This window comes from Pezoporus flaviventris, unplaced genomic scaffold (assembly GCF_033815535.1).
Source record: "Pezoporus flaviventris isolate CSIRO_AGI_PZ_B2104156 unplaced genomic scaffold, CSIRO_AGI_Pfla_v1 ptg000005l, whole genome shotgun sequence".
Taxonomy (NCBI): domain Eukaryota; kingdom Metazoa; phylum Chordata; class Aves; order Psittaciformes; family Psittacidae; genus Pezoporus; species Pezoporus flaviventris.
Window position 1 is genome coordinate 2,909,508 of NW_026892553.1, and position 19,493 is coordinate 2,929,000.

The 19,493-nt window shown below is 38.6% G+C and overlaps 1 protein-coding gene across 2 annotated transcripts in view; it reads right to left on the bottom strand.

Annotated features, from left to right (window-relative positions):
- Positions 1–1,159: 1,159 nt before the first annotated feature.
- The window catches only part of BRWD3 (bromodomain and WD repeat domain containing 3), a 55,336-nt gene continuing 37,002 nt past the window's right edge, over positions 1,160–19,493 (bottom strand). For both annotated transcript variants that reach the window (XM_061445678.1, XM_061445679.1), the window contains 19 exons: positions 19,283–19,359; positions 18,136–18,313; positions 17,626–17,742; positions 17,077–17,184; positions 15,514–15,638; positions 15,201–15,283; positions 14,499–14,610; positions 14,081–14,142; positions 13,839–13,994; positions 13,022–13,142; positions 12,164–12,289; positions 11,994–12,075; positions 10,286–10,342; positions 9,618–9,758; positions 9,208–9,360; positions 6,819–6,982; positions 6,178–6,275; positions 5,540–5,698; positions 1,160–4,343 (listed from right to left, as the gene is read on the bottom strand). In XM_061445678.1, the coding sequence (XP_061301662.1) occupies positions 3,556–4,343; positions 5,540–5,698; positions 6,178–6,275; positions 6,819–6,982; positions 9,208–9,360; positions 9,618–9,758; positions 10,286–10,342; positions 11,994–12,075; positions 12,164–12,289; positions 13,022–13,142; positions 13,839–13,994; positions 14,081–14,142; positions 14,499–14,610; positions 15,201–15,283; positions 15,514–15,638; positions 17,077–17,184; positions 17,626–17,742; positions 18,136–18,313; positions 19,283–19,359 (2,907 nt within the window). In that variant the 3' untranslated portion in view covers positions 1,160–3,555. The remainder of the gene's footprint in view (positions 4,344–5,539; positions 5,699–6,177; positions 6,276–6,818; positions 6,983–9,207; positions 9,361–9,617; positions 9,759–10,285; positions 10,343–11,993; positions 12,076–12,163; positions 12,290–13,021; positions 13,143–13,838; positions 13,995–14,080; positions 14,143–14,498; positions 14,611–15,200; positions 15,284–15,513; positions 15,639–17,076; positions 17,185–17,625; positions 17,743–18,135; positions 18,314–19,282; positions 19,360–19,493) is intronic.

The following is a 19,493-nucleotide window of genomic DNA, read 5'->3' on the forward strand; positions in this document are numbered from 1 at the left end:
TAAAATATACATAAAGTCTTGGGGAAACAAGATAGAATTAAATCCTACAGTCTAGCCAAAATAAAAATTCATTAAGATATCCTAAGTTCATGAAAGAGTATCATAAATAGCCTAGAGGAGCAATAGAGGGAAGTGAAAGAAGAGAGGTGGAGGGTGGTAAAGAAGAAAACCAAAAGGCGATAAAGGAAATAAAAAGCAGGCAAAGTTTGGGCTGAACTGAGACAACAGCACATCACTACTGCAAAATACGCTTCGCCATTCATGCCCTGATCCGGGAAGAAACGGGAGCACTCAGGGTCAGAGGATTTGTAGCTAGGAGCAATCTGCAGACAAATGTGCACACAACAAGATGTTCAGCCCCATTCTCCAGAGGATGGAGCGCGTGGGCTCACACGCTGCTGCTAGCAAAGTCCTGTTTTCCAAGGTGTCTCCGAATGGCTCAAGTGCTCCAGCAACTCGGAAGAGGGATCACACAAGACTGCACAGCTCTGAAGCACCAATGTGCAAGCACTGACCCTGCAGCAGCAGGGGAACCCCTGGCCTGCCCGCACGCCTTGTCTGCCATTGGGAATCTGATAATCAGACCTTCAAACCCTATGCTTAGGCAGAGTCTTGGGGTTTTCTGTTAAAAGTGCAAGGAGAAAGACTATGGTCCTGACTCTACAACACGCTGGGAGCTCGACTGCTTAGCGAGGTGCTGGCTGAGCACCAAGGCTCGGGATCAGGGAGTGAGAGGGTACAAGATTTAAACCACTGTACCGCTCCTGCTGCACCAGTTGGGCTGACACTAAGTTTTCTGCAACTACAAGTGGCTCCTGATAGGATCTGGGGTTTGAGAAAAAGTGTCCAAGTTACTACGAAGCTATAATTCCACGGAACGAGGGTACCAGAAATCAACTGCCTAACTCAGAGAAAGAACCCAGATACAAAACCAAGTAAAAATAACATCTCTAAACCCAAGTTATTTCTCTCATGCTTATAAAAGGTTGTCATGCACAAAAAAAGCCGCTGTTTTTTTTTTTACAATAAGCAATAGTTCTGTTGTTCTAGACACCCTGCTGTCTAGCTCTTAATCATGTAACACATTTGATTAATACTTACGCCACAGCAAAGTGATGCTTCACTGTTATCTTCACAGTACTTCATTACATAGAAAAGATACATTTAAGAACATATTTAATATTATTCTAATTGCTGCTAAAATACACAAACTTATAAAATGATTTCTCTGGAATCCACGTTTTCTCTCTCCCCAACCCCTACACAAAATAAATAAGTGGATCTTCGGCCAGTCAGAAATATAGGAAAAGCATTTCTTCTGCATTTCAAGATTTTCAGGCTTTAGAACAGAAACCATAGTGTCTACATGAGCTCAACGGGACTGATCTAGAAGGGGTGTGAATCTGACTATGAACTGATGCATACATGCTATTCCTGGTTACCATATGTAGAAGGACCAATCAGTTGAACAAATAATACATTTCTTATAAATATATATGTGTGTATATATATACATATATATGAGAGAGATGATAGGACAGGTGTTTATATTTTAAAGCCCAATACAGAACTAGGAGAGTCTCTGCACTTCCTCACCCTCCCATCAAAACACAACTAAATTAAGTCCAGAAACAGATCACGGCCAATTCAAAACATTTGTTACAAAATTAAAAGTGTGATTTTTTTGTCCTGTACCATAAACTCATACTAATGCTCTGAGTGATTTAGGATATACTCTCCTCCTTCACAAAACTAAACCTCTGCATTTTTTCAAGTCATTTTGCATCTAACTAGAGTTTTTGGAAAGCGAGATAAAATAGCTAGTGCTTAATATAGAAAGTCAAAAATTAAACTCCTTCTGCATCTGAGAATATACATGGGTCACTCTTTGCTGCCTGAGGTTTTCCAGAATTATTGACCAAGCTGTGCACGGAAGAACTTAAGGATACTGGATGAAAGTTTAAGAAAACCAAAAACTTGGAAAAACTCCACCAAAACTTTCTAATCTCTTTTTGGATTTCTTCTCTCTATGTAATCTAACTCACTCTCTGAACCAAGTGAGAACTGTCAGACTCATTTAGACAACGGGAGAAAACTGAAGTCCCATATATATTCCAGCCTACAAAGCAAGAGGCCACTCATCCTCAGCTCAGTCCATGCCAAGCACCTTTCTGTTCATCAAAGAGCAAGACTACAAACATTGTCACATACTGTACTATTACTACCAAAACAATTTCTGTTTTCAAGTTAGCATTTTAACAAGAGTACAGTGCAACACGAATTTTCTTCTGGAAGCTTTAGACACAAGAGTTCATCTGGAGGAAGTGACCAGGAGCTTCTCCATACTGCCACCAGAGCACCACAGCTCCCTTCAACTCCCTCATCACCTTTGAGGGGCGAATTAAACCACACACAGATTTGCACCAAGCAAGTGGCAGCAGAAACATGTGGGAGGCAGTCAGCCTGTCTACACAAACAAATCACCATCTGCTGATAACATCATGCTTCTGAAAACTCCGATAACGACTTCGATCTGTTTTCATTGTGTCAATATAATGAAGATACAGTTACTCCACAACTTCGCAAGCCATTCTAGCCCTCTATGCTCCTTCTTGCCTCTTCTTCAACATGTACTGAATAATAGCATCTATTTTCCTTTAAGTTTCCAGTAGTTGTAAATAGAGGTAGCTGAGCTACTATCAAAAATCACGTTATGCTTTGAAGAGGAGGAACCTTTCAAATGTTGAAGTTACCCCTTAGCTGCACAATCTCTATTAATACTATAAAAATATGAGAGGACAAAAAGAAAATAGATGCAAGTAACTTTTGCATTTGGCACCTTTTGTCTAGATATTCATACTTCTCAAGTATTCTCTTTTTAATAAAGTTAATGCACACATAGGACACACCACATCAAAGGTTTGCTACATATTTACAAGGCACCAACCCTTTTTCACTTTTTACATGAATAAAGAACCGATAGAAAGCACATCAGGACCCCCGTAACTGTAGTATAGACATACTTCAGTTCAGCACAATTCATGAACATTTGGCCTGGGAAGATTAAAATAATCCAGATCCTTCTTACAATATAGAAACTGTAAACATTTTATAGCTGCCTTTAGGATTGGTGTATTGTGCAAAAGTCATAATTATTACTGTGTATAAGGATTTATGGCAGAAACCACATAAAAACTCTGTAAGAAGGTGCTATTTCTATAATACAAAAACAAAACAAGGGAGAGAAGTTGTAATTGTGATTCAAAATGTCATGTTCTTATTGAGAAGCTGGAAGCCTCTTTAATGTGATGAACTTGTAGTGTGTGGGGAAGAATTTCTGTAATTTAAGGCCTAATGAATAAGGCTTGTTTTGACCAATGAAGTGTGGCGATCTGAAGTTTTAAAACAAACACAAACTGACAGAATGGAAAAGCACCACTGTGAAAGGTGAGTGGAGTCCCCGCACAACTTGCTTGGTAGATTTTTCTGGTAAAATCCCTGCAGTAGAAGGCCATTGAAGTTCTTTTTTAAAATTGTTCCAAAGTTTTTCATCTGTCAATAGTTCCATCCCATGAGATGGCTGACCCTGGCTTTTTCTGTCATTTTCCGCACCCTGCCTGACCTGGAAGTACCAAGGTTCAACGGATCCTCGGTGTGCACAAAATTGTCATTATCAGAATCGTCGTTGTACAAGACAGTTCTCCTGCCCTCGTTCCTTGTTTTGATTCGAGGCGGTCTGCTGAACCGCCCTCCAAACACGTTCTCACCAAACTGCCCTCCAAACAGGTTTTCAAACTCATCATCTGTAATTCGGGCACGTTTCGCTCTGGTGGCTCCTCGTGAGGCTCCTCGGCCTCCTCGGCCTCTTCTTCCTCCCCTGCCACCACCTCGTCCTCTGCCACAGCCTCTTCCACCTCTACCACCTCTTCCCCCTCTGCTCCATCTCCCCCACCTCCCCCATCTACCTCTCCTCCCTGTCCCTCTGCCCTGCCAATTCCGTTTCCCACCGCTGAGTTTTCTTTTGATTTTTCTTTTGGGTTTTTTGGATTGCACAACTTTGCTGTAGTCATGGTCTCCATCAATGTAATCCTGATCTGTTCTAGATGTTGATTCAGAGTCTGAATCAGAGCCACTTCTGCTTTCAGAACTTGAACTGGATCCCGACTCCCCGCTTTCTGATGAAGATAAACCAGATTTTTCCTTTAATTCTCTCTTTTTCTTTTCCTCTTCCTCCACCTCCTCCAGGTGCTCATCTTCTTCTGATGCACTTACTAACTTCCTCTTGACTCCTGTCCGAAGTTCTCTGCCATCACCATTTGTAAGTGGTCCGTCAGGAGAGTGATCTAAGCAAACACAAAATAACCCTATTGGTTATCATCATCACACCTGAGCCAAAGAGGACATAAAAAGTGGGATTTGCCTCATTTGCCTTCAAGGTGTGCTCTGGGGATGATCCAGGTCTGACCTACTCACCACAGATGACCTTTATATGCTGTGAAGACAACCAGGTGCTCTAAGGGGAAAACATATCATACAAGCAAACACAGTTCATCTCATCTGGAAGCAAGGACTGAAAACTCTCTTGACTAAGAGTTCAGAAAAGATCCAGTCAATAAAAGGAGCCCAGTGAGTAGGTTAGACACAACTATCTAACATTAAGCCATATGAATCCTTCCTAGGGTGCCAAGGCAGAAAAACTCTCTGAAATCCATTTCAAACATTAAAATAAGACTGTGCAAGCAGTATTTATTCCCCATCAAATGCATGTTCTTAAAAGGCTTAGTCCAGGGAACACTTCTAGTAAGCAAAATTTCAAGACAGTAAATAACCCAAGCAAGCTCACTTAATTAAAAATGTACAAAATATCTTGCTGGCTTGGGATCCAAAATACTACATGCTTTCAGAGTTACAAATCTGATACTGAAGATTAAATATCACCTTAGATACAGGACACTAAAAGCTCACCTGCAACACACAACACTGCTACAGTACAGTAGTATGGACTTGACAAAGGCTTCAGGGTTTTAGCCAATGCTCATTCAATGCTACCTCACTGGAAAGTCTGATTAATACGTCCCAGAGACAATATACTACAGTTTACAAACAGTTTTCCCTTTCTAATCACAACCATTTAGTCTTGATTATGATAAAAACATTGAAATTCTTTCAAACTTTTTCATCCTTGTTTTCAATTTGATTAATAAAAGGCCAAGGTTTTAGGGTGGGGGTTCCTTCAGTTTGCTTTGCTTTTTGTAATTCCTGAAGGACTGTAATTCTCCAGAAGTTTAAGAGCAATCAAGCTTATCCATCCGGAGAAATTTTAAAGGACCTCACTGAAGGGCATGTGGCATCATGTGCATGCCACTCTCCAAACAAAAGTTCTGTAAGAAATAATGTAAATTCAATTCTTTGGTATGGTTTGGGAATACAGTATAATACTAAACTCACACGAGAATATCATAAGCATCAGACAGAAGCAACAGCTTATATTTCTAGTGAAATCAGCCATTCAAATAAGAGAATATTTATTATTTCTCACCTTGTTTCACTGGCGTAGATTTACTCCTGACTGGTCTACTTTTCCCTGGGTCAATGGTATTTCCACTTCGGTTCTGTGCATTTGAGCCTGAGGACGATGGCTGACCTTCCATATCTTCACCAATAGCTGATCCCAGAGGTTCTTCTGCTGTATCTGAAACTTTAGACAGGACACCACTAACGTGACAAAGTAATTTTTATCCCTGTTTACAGAATTGTAATGCAAGGTATCCTGGGGAGGCTCTGTATCACGTGAGTTAATTGCCCAAGTTTGGAGGTCTATCTCACCAAGCTGCCTCTGCAGCCATGAAGAGACAGATTGCCCTGGGGTGCAATCCGAAGTAAACTTAATGTGTTTGTTATTCTTGCATGAGATAAGCCTGTATACAGAAAGTCCAGGCTCTTTTCACTGTTAATTCTTACCTAGGACAGACCCATGTTCCCTATTCTCCTATCAATAACTGACCAACAGCTGGAGGGCCAATTTCAGCTAACACAATCTACAGACAACATGCTTCCATGACCTTGCTACTTGCTCTTTCAACAGGTGGGTTTTGAATGTGTCTCATGACACATAAGCTTTGATCTGCACATACTACTTGCTGCAAGAGAAAAGTTGCGTTTTAGAAAACTTCTTACCATGAGATGAAACTGAAGAGCTAGTCCTAGTCAAAGGCAGTGAGGTATTCTGGCTGGGTTTAGGTTGAATCTTCATTTGTTTCTGTTTCCCTTTTGGGCTGAAGACACAAAATATCCCAAAGAGATAAAACTGTTAGCATCAAAAGACTCAAATACAAAACTGATTTTTCCCTGCAAAGTTCCTTGCTTTCTGAAGCAAACGTATAACATAAGTGATCTCTTTCCCAGTACTTGCACAGGTGTAGTTAACACTAAAACTAGTTACAATATCATTCTGTTTGCTACAGACATATGAGTTTGCAAGAACAATATTTTATCTCACCTTCTAAAACAAATACTCTGTTTACTTACATAATGTATTACACACAAGTCAGCAAAGTGTTAGACAACACTTTTTTCCAAGAGTTACTAAACAAAAGCAAAAAGAAACTTGGTCTTCCATTTCCTCCAGAGGGAATACTTCTAGAATTATGCACAAACTATAGATTGAGCATGGAATTTGAGCTCATGATTTTATTACCTAATAGAGCAACTGCACCAGGAAAGGAGACCTACTGTTGCTGACTGCTTATGCACAAAGGCAAGTCTACCGCTGGCATTTCAAATGACACTGAAAGCAAGTCCCACGAGCATCATGTTACCTAGATGCTCTGCTAGTTGAGGGTGAACTGCTACTGCTTCTTAGCCGTTTTCGGTACCGTGTCCTTTTCCTCTTCTGACATTGCATTGCTGACTTGTACTCAGAGATGATATTTTTCATATGATTTTCAAATAAGGCAGATAGTCGAAGCGTCATGCTGTAAATCTGGAGTGAGAAAGCATCGTCATATTTATTAGAAGCTGAATAACTAGAACATCAAGGAAGAAAAAAAAAAACCAATCACAGAGATGCCCACACTTTGTAGCACAGAAGAAAAATTCATGGTGACATTCAGCTACAAGGTTCTTTAAAGATAATTCCCTTCTATGGTACACGCGTTTTCTCACAACAGAAAGTGTTTTCATGAAAAGATGTAATTACTTACAGTACAAAATACTTACAGGGTTAAAGGAAAACGGGTATCTAGATTACTGAAACATTAAGCTCCAGAACACATGGAACTGTGTCATAAGATAACTTGAAGTACCAATAAATAAATAAATAATCAAACTTTGCTGCCCTCTCACCTTTGTTATTTGCTTTAATTCCCTAGTGATGCATCCTCATACCACCCCTACAGAGATGCACACAGAAACCAACTAAAATGTCCTCAAACCTAATTTCTCTAAGCCAGATGTCAAAACCCTTAAACTGTTTTCCTGTCCTCTTTCTAGGCCTTCCCTCTTGTAGCCTCATCCACAAATTCACTCCTGGCTACTTCTCCATGTTTCAGATTGTATTTACCTCTGTTCAAGATTTTACCTTGGGTGTATTTAAGTCTTGACAAACTAATAGTTCAAAGTTAGCATAAGCCAAACAAAGTTCTTGATTGCTTTCTTATACTCATACCCTTCTTCTGCATCCGGTCTTCCAAAATTGCGTAAACACCATCAAGGACATGTTATCATCTCACACTCAGATATCCTCCCATTTCCTGCAGCCTGTCTGAACATGAAATCTCATTGACACAGAGTTTTCTTTACATTCATGTAACTTAATTTTTGACCAGACCCTTGCATTTGAGCAATGTCTCTTTCTTCAGTTTCGGTATGTAGAACCCTATCTTTCCTGCCTCCATTCATGATGCTGTTGCAAAGATGGCAAAATGGGTTAGAAAACCTCAGGACGCTGGCTCACATTTGGCAGCACAAGAACCTGCAGTGGCAGAAGGCCCAGCTGTTTGCCCCAGCTCTCAAGCAAGGATCACCTCACTGAGATGCTTCACAGTATTTAAACAAATGGATATTGATGGGCCACTCCATTGAAGTAATTTGGGACTTGACTCACAAGCTGTTCAGTTATTAATACACAAGGAAGTTCCCAGGGAGCATGCAGCAGTAAATAACTCACCAAGATTACTCTGATGTCAAGCACTCATAAAACACCCTCAAATCACTTTTCTTCTTGCAATCCTCTACTGATTTCCCTTCTATTAAAGCGAGCAAAAGTTATTGGGCTTTACCTGCAGAGCTTACTCACAGCACACCTTTCAGCCTTATTCAACACCAAGAGTTCAATTTACCTTCAGCAATGGCAACTTTGTGCTTTCTCTCACACTCATTTAACACTTGGCTGCAGTTCCCTTCTCCCAGAGCACCAGCCTACTTCAGGCTTACTCTCATTGTCTTGCTTACACAAAACACAGTAGTAGTCATTCCACTGATGAGCTAAGACTGTAACTCCTCAAATGATGAGTAAGGTTGCTCAACCTCCTGCTTCCTCCCATCCAATACCTTTGACACTCGCACTGAATGCTCTTTGCAGCACACTCTGCTCCTTCTCCTGCATGACAGCGCCTTGTGTCACACCATGTTAGATGCCACATGAAAATTCTATGATAATACCAAATTCTATGTATTATTGTTTTGTATTGTATTATTGCTTTAAGTAATAGTGTCTCTGTCTAGTCCCACATTTCTTAGTAGTTTATAAGTGCTCCTGTTTCCACACAAGAAATATTAGGCAACTTTCTGACCAGCCACCTTATCTATCCTATATGATGTGTTTCAGAGAAGTGATTTTGTCACAATGTAAGCATCTTATTGAATACGCAGCTTTTCCTTACAATAATAAGGTCAGTACAATTTAACGTCTGGAAACATAAAAGTAGACAGAATTTTGAGTATATTTTGAATACATCAACTGCTCTAATTCTATTTTGCATCAACAGTTTCTGAGAACCTTTAAGTTCAGATGAAAATAAAATTCCAAAGTGATCTGCATGAGCAGAACAAAGCAAATTTATAACCATAGCTCCCAGAATTGACATAAAATACTTATTTTTATTTCACAATGCAGTGCTTTGGTCTTCAGACACAGACCTTATTCCACCACTGTATCCATGTGGAGCCAGAGTTTTTGCAAAGAAGGCATTAATATTTATTACTTACTCGAGACTTTTTATTAGGAGTGTAAGCTTTAGAGTTGCAGAATATTAAACGAATATCTTTGTAGAATTCCAAGGGACTAACATAGTTTCCTGCTTCCAACGTTTCTTTCACAGTGCTGAAGTCCATAGGAGTGTCTACAATATCTCGATAATCCTGTAAGAATACACAAGTAAATAATAAAGGCTGCCAAGTCCTACAGCAATAAAACTACCGAAGTGTTCATCCACAACAGTGGCTCAAGTAATTATTTCTACTTGAGAGTTACTGCAGATAATTCTCTGAAAACAGAGCGCAGAACATGGTGTGTTCCAGCTCATAAAGGGAGAGGTGAGAAACATGCCCAACATGCACGCTTTGCCAAAGGATAAGCAATAGACTTTTTTAATTTTGCATATGGAAGGAGTACTTACAGGGTAGGAGAAGAGATCAACTGGCTGTCTAAAAGGCTCAGAGTCCTCTCTTTCATAAATCAGGTTTAACAACTGCTTGCATTGTTCTTTCCAAGCATCAGGACTTGCTTTCATGGGCTGCCTTTTTATTCGTCGTCTTACCTGTAGGGAAACAGAGGTATTTCATAGTTTTTCAGACTATTCATATTTTTCAATTTTAGTTCCCATTAATTTACCAGCTTTCTGACTCAAAGCAGATTTCCACAATTAAAACCAGAATTGCAGTCAGATGAAAGCGTAGCTGATGGCACAACAATACGCAGTATGCAAATTGCAGAAATACGCCTTTTCTGGTAACACAGAACCACTCAAACCCATGAGAGGTATGCAGTATTTCAGATCCAGCCTTGTTATTTTTATCAGCTTTCATCCAAATTTGACTGAACATGGAATCTGTTCTAGTGTCTTTCAAATCAAATTAAAAAAGATTCTTCAGCAGTAAGTAAATTTTCCTGCACGATAACTTCCTTAGTCTGCCAACACTCACATGTACATGCAACTGAATTCACACAGTTAGGCCTACAGACTGTCAGCTATGACAAATTTAGACCATTCCAGACCTAAATGAGTGTTTCAGTACCTGGTCTACCTCCCTTCACAAGCCAGACCCAGCAGAAACGTTTACTCACTCGTCTTTTTCCAGAGGAAGTTCCTGGAGCATCTGAATCTTCATCTACTTCTGCCACCTAAAGGCAATGATAATGATTACACACACGCATGTTGTACACAGCCCCAGCCATGGAAAAAAAAAAGTTAAAAACCAGGTATCAACAACAAACACAATTTTAAACTAGTCAAATGCAAAAAATGATTCAAGAAAACCAGAAACTAGTTTCAAACTAGAACTTACATAACTTAAAAAAAAAAAGGACTTGGGTTAAGCTGTTTCATCTCTTTTCCAAGTTCCCTTCCATAAAAATTATATATAAACCATGTAAGAAATACGAATGCTGAGCCCTTAAGGCTCAGCAAAGTCCCAGGCTTGCAGAGCTGTATTCCCCCACCTAAATGACCATGCTCTGAGCAGCTGAGTTTATTCAGGTTTCATGTAGGCACACTTACATCAAGTGTAAGTAATATTCTTTTCAGAATCTGGATTTAGAAATTACAACAAAACCTCCTTTGTACACAGCTTCCTACCAGTAATTAAAAATACATTCTTTTGAAAGGACAGGAAAGTTTCTACAAAAAAAATCTAAAAGCAATTTGTTTCTTATTTTGAAACACTTTACAAACCAAACCATATTAGAAAGCAGGTCTTGGAAAAGCTGGAGATAAAGGAATGGCGTATATCAGCAATTTTGGACACTTCCGATCATTTTTTGACATGGAACAGATAAGGTTCACAACTGGCACAAGAAGGTTAAATTGAGAAAGGAGGGTCTGCTATCTAAGTCAAGGAAATCCCTCATTTTCTTCAAAATACTCTTTTAATAATCTGTGAAAATAGATACCATTATGTATCTTCAGTTTTATAAAAGCAATTAAATTATTACATTGCAGTATAGATTCAGCAACCTGGTCTAGTGGGAGGTGTCCATGGCAGGGGGGTTGGAACTGGATGATCTTAAAGTCCTTTCCAACCCAAACCATTCTATGATTCTGTAATATAAATCCAAGACGATGGCATCAGCCATAAGCACATTGGTCTTCAAGCAGCATCAGGTTTAACTTAAGTATTTCAAAACTGCAACAATGAAGTACGTCTTAGGGAAGGGAGGAGACAAGAAACCCCCTAATTAAATCTTATACTGGCTCGTGTACTAGAAAGCAACACTGAAAAAGTAAAACCAAGTGATGGAGGTTATAATAGATCACTTCTTTGCAACAGGAACTACAGCACATTTCAAACTGTTTACAAACTGCATTTAAGGGGAGAAGGTCAGGAGAGAGAAAAAGTTAAAGCGAGTGGTACCTAACTTGGTTTCTACCTGTTATTTCACTCCACAGTACAAATGATGGGAAATGGCACAGAATTACATAAGAAAACCAGCTCTGCTGCCTTGCTAACAATAGCAGAGCTGTTGTCCTTCTGGTTCGGCAGCCTGAGTAACCACTCCAGGTCATATTTCCCCTACTGACTAAAACTTCCTCACACCCCAAAACATCATGTGCTGAGAGAAGGTCAAAGATAGGCAGTTCCAGGAATCATTTTTACTTACATAAGGAGCTTATTCCCCAGGTGAGCAACATGAACAGCTTAAATAGGCTGATCTCAAAAACTCAGTGCAACTACCCATAAAGTAAAAAACTCAACAACAATCTTTGCTCAAATTTCTTACAAGTGCTGAATTTAAAAAGGCAAGAAGTTCTGATGATCAGACTTAATGGTCTTACCTCCTCCTCTTCATCAGTACTGCTTAGATCTTCTGCTTTCACCTTGTTATATATTTCTAATATATCAGTACAACTCTGATCCCTGCAAGACAACAAGAAAAGCCAAAATGCATAATCAAGTATCTCAGAAACTTAAGACATCAGGTCTGTAATGCAAAAACCAGACCTACCCGATGAAGTGAAGTAAGACATCCGTTACAATTTTGGCTGCTTTGACTATAGGACTGTCTGGCTCATTGAAGGTTCTGGCGTTATGTTCTATGTATCGTACCTCCCACATCAGGGCAGAGATTCTCCTGAAAAAAACACAAACAAAAGAGATGGAAATGTGCACATTTTTCATTCTGAATCCAGTAGGATTCCTCATTAAAAAAAGGAATCAGGTAATTAAGGTCCAGGAGAAACAGGTTGCTAGACACCAAGGTAAGTGGTTTCTGTTCGCATACTGCTGACAGTCCCGATGTGCCAGGCTGCAATAGCTTTGTGGAAAAAAATGTCCCTCTTCAAATCAGCAATGAATGGAATAAGAAGAGGAAACAAACCTACTGAAGACGACTGCTGACTGCTCCCACTTAGAGGAAGCCTTAGAGGTAAAGTGGTCCTCAGAAGGAAAAAAAAAAGAGCAGAACATTATCTATCTTCAACTTAACTGGAAAAACTGAGATTTCCAGTTTACAGCGCTATTTAGCCCACTGCTGGCAAGTGAAATACAAGGCAAAGCATCTACTTCAAAGGCAGTAGAGATAGCAATGAAGTAAATACGCTCTGCCTGCAAGGCATCCAGGGAGTAAGGCTCACAAAAAAGACACTCCAGATTCAGATAAACCAGCTTCTGCCTTAGCAATGTGGCCAAAAGAAATTATTATTCAGGAAGACTCACTTTGCCCAAGGTCAAATAGAACCTGATGCTGTTGGCTTACCAAAGAAATATATTGCAGAAATAGCATTACATGGCATTCAGCTAAACATGTTGTCCTCAATGGGGCTGTAGTAAAAGTAGATTACAAACAAATAAAAATTCAGCTAACCTATAAAACCTGTTTTCAAGTCTCCTCCTGATTGTGGTGAGGTCAGTTGGATAAGCAACAACAGTGCAATACATGGGATAGGCACTAAGGTCCACTGGAACAGCAAAGGGATTAGAAATGTCTGAAAGACAAAAGATCAAAATAATTCAGATGCCTCAGAAGAAAACTGATGGAAGATTTAAGAACTAGATTCCTTAAAATGGTTTCTCAGTTTTCTCTCAGCAAAAGCAATACAGATCTACAGCTGGCTATGTCATTACCCAAAGGATAGGATTCTTCCTCTTGTACCATCTGTTAACTACTCTTGAAAAAGCATTTTTTGCTTAAGTATCACATTTGAAATTTGCATCCGTATTGCTAAAAAGCAACCTGGCATATGCTCTTGCTACAGGAATATTACAAGCAACATAAACTAAGAATATAGACATGTGTATAAATATAGTAAAGAATTTAAATCATAGTGTGCTATTAAACAGCTACAAACCAGTTACAATGTATTTGCTGGTGAGGATGCTTGGCGAGGATTTGTTGGTTGTTTTTTTGAGGGGTTTAATTCAACTTTTTGCTTTTTTATATTCACATAGGACCCACTAAAAACCCCCATGAACTTGAAAGGAAGCAGCTCCAGCCCCCCCTCAAAAGGGAGTGTAACTGAAAAAGACACCATAGGAAATTTTAAAGGCTCTTTTCCAATGATTTAGTTGAACACATTTAAAATATTCCACACCAACTCCCAGCACTCCATCCTATCTGCTCTCCAGGCATGTGCCACCACAATGGTACTCTTAATCCTTCCCCCTTTTCTCTCCAAACGTACCAAGGGAAAGAAGTTGCTCAATCCCCTGGATTACTCGTTCACATTCTTCATCTCTGGAATGGGCCCCCCATTCTCCTTCCTGGGGTTTGTAAAGAAGAGCTGTCAGCTCATCTGGAGTCACAGGAACTCCAGCACCAACCTCCTCCGGATACGCAGCTGAAGAGGAATTCAACAACAGTAAGTACCAGCAGTGGCAAAAATGACTTACTTTGCATAAGGACATGAATTCAACACACACTTACTTCCTTCTGGAATCGGTTCCATGTCCCATGGACTCATCCTCTCTCTTTCATTATTGTCCCAGCTATTAAAAAAATACGTTCAAATGCCGAATAGTTAGAGCGGAATATACTGACACACCTTCTCTCTGCCAGACTTAAAAAGGTCATGCCTATTAGAAACAAGACGCGACACTAGCTATGTTCCAACTCCTTACTTTCCTCTTGTATCTCCTATATGTTCACTGCACAGCTGCTCACATGAAAAGCTTTGTTTTATGAATAAGTCAATTATTAAGTAAATAAAGTGGCTGTTCATGTATTTAAACGGAAAAAAAAAGGATCCTACTTCTAGAGGTAGACATTTAAGTTGCATGTAAATGCCTAGGAGACCTAGAGCATGTAAGTATGTGTGATACATTACAGCTATGCAAGTACTTACTGAACACAGTAGCACTGGAAGGAACTATCTGGATATTCTGCCTGGAAAGGCTGCTGACTCTCCACAGTTCCAAACCACCAAGCATCATCTATTATACTGCGAAATCTATCCCCTAGGAGGAAAAAGATTGCATGCAGCAAAAGAGCAACATAAATAATTGTTAAATACTTCTTTTTAGAGAATCTACTTCATCTTTTGTAAATGCACAACTTCAGTTTTTACATTTTACACTACAGGAATCAAGCCCTTCCCCAAAAGGGAGGACTTTACATCTCTGGTAAATAGTCACAGCTGCCTCCGTGCCTCAAATCACAATATAACAGCAGATTGTTCTGCTTGCAACAGTTTCCCTCATTTCCTTTTTTTATCTGCTACAGAAATTGCAGCAAACATCAAATAAAGTTTCCAATGATTGCTGTAATAGCATGTGCAGTAAATCTCCTGAAGAATGTCATCAGTATTTCAGTTCCTTACTTTATGGAAAATGATTCTCCTGTCATCTTGCCTGTGACTGGATCTAGGAATGCAAGCTTCAAGCAGCAGAGTGTAGGAGGCCCAACTTCATATTTAATTCCTACAGTCTTCACAAATTCTTGTTCCTATTTATCAATAACCCTTTACATTGCATAATAGAGATGCTGTATCCTACTAAACAGCTACAGAAATGTTGTAAAACATATGGAAGCGTTAAAAAATAGTCACCTATTTGCCAGTTCCTTTCTTTGGCTTCATTATAAAACTGATGCAGCACAAGGAAGTCAATAACATCTGGCATATCATGGTACCTTCATGAAACAGACAAAAACAATTGCTTCTATAACCCATAAACACAGTTCCATATGTACAATACAGTCTCCAACACAAAATTTCATGCATTCTGTTTTCAGGTTTGGCGGAATAACTAATTAAAGCCATCATCATGCTTTGCAAGAGTAAAAAGAAAGGAGGGTAGGGAGAAGCTTCTAAACAGCAAGAAAATCTCCTGAAGAATGTCATCAGCATTTCAGTTCCTTACTTTATTGAAAATGATTCTCCTGTCATCTTGCCTGTGATTGGATCTAGGAATGCAAGCTTCAAGCAGCAGAGTGTAGGAGGCCCAACTTCATATTTAATTCCTACAGTCTTCACAAATTCTTGTTCCTATTTATCAATAAGCATGGAACAGTATTAACTTGGTAACAACAACGAAACCAGCCATGTTAAAGTACCAAACATACTAATAAAAACCAAATATGTTTCCACTTGACAGCCTAGGTAACTTCACCCATAAAAGTCTTTCAAGTAGTAAAAAAACAATGACAGGCATCTTAAAAAGATGAATGAAAAAGATATACGGTGCTCAATTCCTTTGTGAATTTGTGAACAGGATACCCACAAACTATATAACTTTTGTAATAAAGTGCTAAGCAACACACCGACTCTGGTTATACCTGACCAGCCCAGGGCCTCTCACCCTCACACAGCAATTTACAGGGGAAGTAAAAGGAAATGCTTCCTCTTGAAGCGGAAATTCAACAATAGCCTTTATGTTCTCATCCTGTCAAACATCAGCTGGTGGTAAGATCTCTACCCTCAGTGAAATGCTATTTCCTTTTCCTGATGATGCCTTTGAAGATTACAGCTGGAATCACTGAACACCTAGGACTAGTAACTGGATATTTTTTCAGTAAAGCAATTATTTTCATTAATAGAACCACTGCCATATACATATCTATGTGCTCTTCTCTTGGTATGAAATCTGAGTAAAGCAGAAAACATATGTCAACACTGTGGATTAAGTATTAAGGGACTGAGTGGTTCAAAGCAAAAGGATAAGAAAAATCAACATAACTATGTAAACTCAGTATTTACCCAAGCAATCCATAACACTTTTATTTTGTAAAAATATGTTGTAAGACATTGTCTTCCAGGAATTTAAGAAGATATGCAATTTATATGTTTAGCTAGATCCACTGTTTAGTAGAGATTGTGCATACATTTGGGTCTTTACACCATGATGTCTTCCTAATACAACATTAAAAACAGTAAATAGAACCTAGATGTTCAGGTCATTGTGGAGTCCTGATAAAACTATAAACACAATTTCTGAGTGGTGGGCTCTAAATGAATGAACTAAAAAGCCCAACAGAGCCATAAAATAATTTGGGTTGAAAATGACCCCTGAGAGTCATCAAGTCCAAAATCCTGCATGGGGCAGGATCTTACAGCTAGCTTAGATCAAGCCACTTAGAGGTTTTCCCTCTCAAGCTTTGAGAAGCCCTCAAGGATGGAGATTCCATTTCTCTCTGGGCATCCTGTTCCAGTGCTTAACTACTCTCACTCTGACTTTTTATATTTATTTAGTATTCTACTTTTTTTTATCTATCAAGCAAGAATGCCACACCAGATAAACTTCCACATTCTTTAATATCCTGGCTTCCTATGATTAGGAATTGAACAGATGTAAAAGCTTTGTCTAAGGAAACAGTCACTTTAAGATTTACAACTTTAAATTTATATTAACATTTTAAACTAATGCAGGTTTTCAGTGTCTACTTTACAGAGACATTCAGCTCTTTGAAGTATTTGCTTAACTTACCCTGAGTTCCATTTTGTTCCATGGTTGTTTTTGCATGTTAATACTGTAAATTTTTGCTTTCCTTACTGCCCGCACGTAAGCTTCATGGCCTTGCCTGAAGTATATGATCTTAAAACAAAAATTAAAAGAAAACAATATTAGTTTACTGATAGTCCTTTTCCTGTTTATTCTAAAATTTCTATGAAGACATCAGGCATCATCCCTTTCAGAACATACTGCACACTTCATTTCATTCTAAAGCATGCTCCTCCTTAAAGATATTGGTATTATCGGTAGCACCCTGCTATGTGTTTTCTAACTTGGGATCACTAAGAAGTGTGCAGGTTTGTCTGAAGACACACAATCAACTCTTCCTGCTAGTCACACGTGCACAAAAAGGGAACAGGACTGCCATCTGTAAACAACTGACTGCTTGAGAATAAAATAAAAGTTATCACATTTCAGCCTATCTTGAGCATGACTCACCAAAATTATTGCTATGTACAATAGTCCTGACCAAAAAGAGCTCATCAGCCTAGCTGGGGTATTTAGAGTTGCTACAATCAGTACCTCATCTCCCATTTGTGGGACAAAAGGTGAGCGGCGGGGTATAGTATCCAGGATCCACTGAGGGGCAAGCCATTCTTCACTGGGTTCACCTTCCATCGAAAGCAGTCCACTTGGTTTCTTAAATATATTGCATTAAATTTAGAACACAAGTTTTATTTAATATGGCAGAACATATGAAAATTGATCATACAGTAGTTATCAAAGAGAACTAGGTATAAGGTAAAGCAAATGCTGGAATTTCAAACTTCCAAAAATCTCAATTAAATAGTAGGGAATAAGTCATGTTTGTTAGAAATATAATAGAAGGTTAAAACACCCCTCCATAAAGAGATTATATTTCTTTAGAAACATTCTAAACATCTTCTTTAAAAGGACGACAATGTAGATGCAATACAGATGCATTGTAATTTTACTACAAAACCACCTTGGAGTAAATCTAACTGTAGTGAAAAGCATAAATTCATAAAGTAAAAAAAAAAAAAAAGACACTAAAATGTTAAAAATACTGACCTTTTTTCTAGGCTGTTTAAGTTTCCTTCGTTTTGGCTCCAGTTCTTTTGTTCCCTTCATATTTTCATCTTCAGAACTACTACAGATTTTCCGAGCTGCCTGCCTGGTCTGTCTCTTTGGAGGCTGGAGATTAATTCCAGCATCTGCTGTCCAGTCAGAATACTCACTTGATGAATCACTGCAGATAATAAAAAGTTGTAAGAAAGAAAACAACACTTCGGTTTTCACACAATAGAGTGAAAAGTCCAAACATTCAACCTGCTCTTCTGGTTGTGTGGAACAGATGTCAGGATTGGCACAAAATTTCATCCTCAGGTGAATTTAAAGGAAATGAAAGTGCCCTCTAATTTGTGCATTTCATCAAATTATTTTATCTATTGCTAACTCACGGCGAAAATACAGTTATGGCTGATACCTATTTTCATACTAATTATCTCACTGATTCATAGACTGACTTCATGAGAACAGACTGCACAAAATGCATGAAAAATTTAGAAAACTAGAGCACGTCTAAAAATATAATTCTGACTTCTTTAATATCCAAATAACATGTGCAGTATTTATATTAGCTCATAGCCATTCTAGCCATAAAAGCATAGCATTAAGAAAACAAAGAGACTGCAGAAACTTTGCACAAATACATACTGACAACAGGAAAATTAGGAAATACTGAAGTATGAGTAGAAAATATGTATGCACTTCTGTCAGTATTTCTATTGTCAAACTAGCATTGTTTTTTTTTCAAGCAGTTCTTAATTAAAGACAACATTTTCTTACAAATGGTCTTTCAAAACTGGTTATGACTGAAAAAAACCTCACAAAACAAAAAAACACATTATAAAATGTTTCATAAAGAACTGGGAAAAAAAGTCTTCAAATTAGGAAGTTTTCAGACTGGTTTTCTGTTTAAATACTGTTATCAAACCCTCTGCAATTACTTAGTCACTCAGATAAAATCATTTGTCTGTTCGCAGACGCCACAAATTTTGTTGGTTATCATTTTAAACTACCGAAGTGTACTAAACACTATGTTTAGGTCAGTATAACAAACCTGTGCTGAGTTGTAGTTATGGTATCACAGTATCACCTGTCTTATTTAATTTATGTAATAAACTAATGTTACCAATTAAGAAAGCAGTAAAGATACCTGGAACTGCTTTCACTTTGCCATGCTGCCACAGGATCATCCATAGATGCATCACTTGTGCCAACAGTCTCATCTTCCTGTATGAAAAACAAAAGGATTCATTTTGAGGCCATGTTTAAAACGTATCATTTTTGTTTGCAAGCAAGTTATGTGAGTTGTCTCATTCAAGGAAAGTTTTCTAATTCAGGACTGGTTTAGCTTTAAAAAAGTC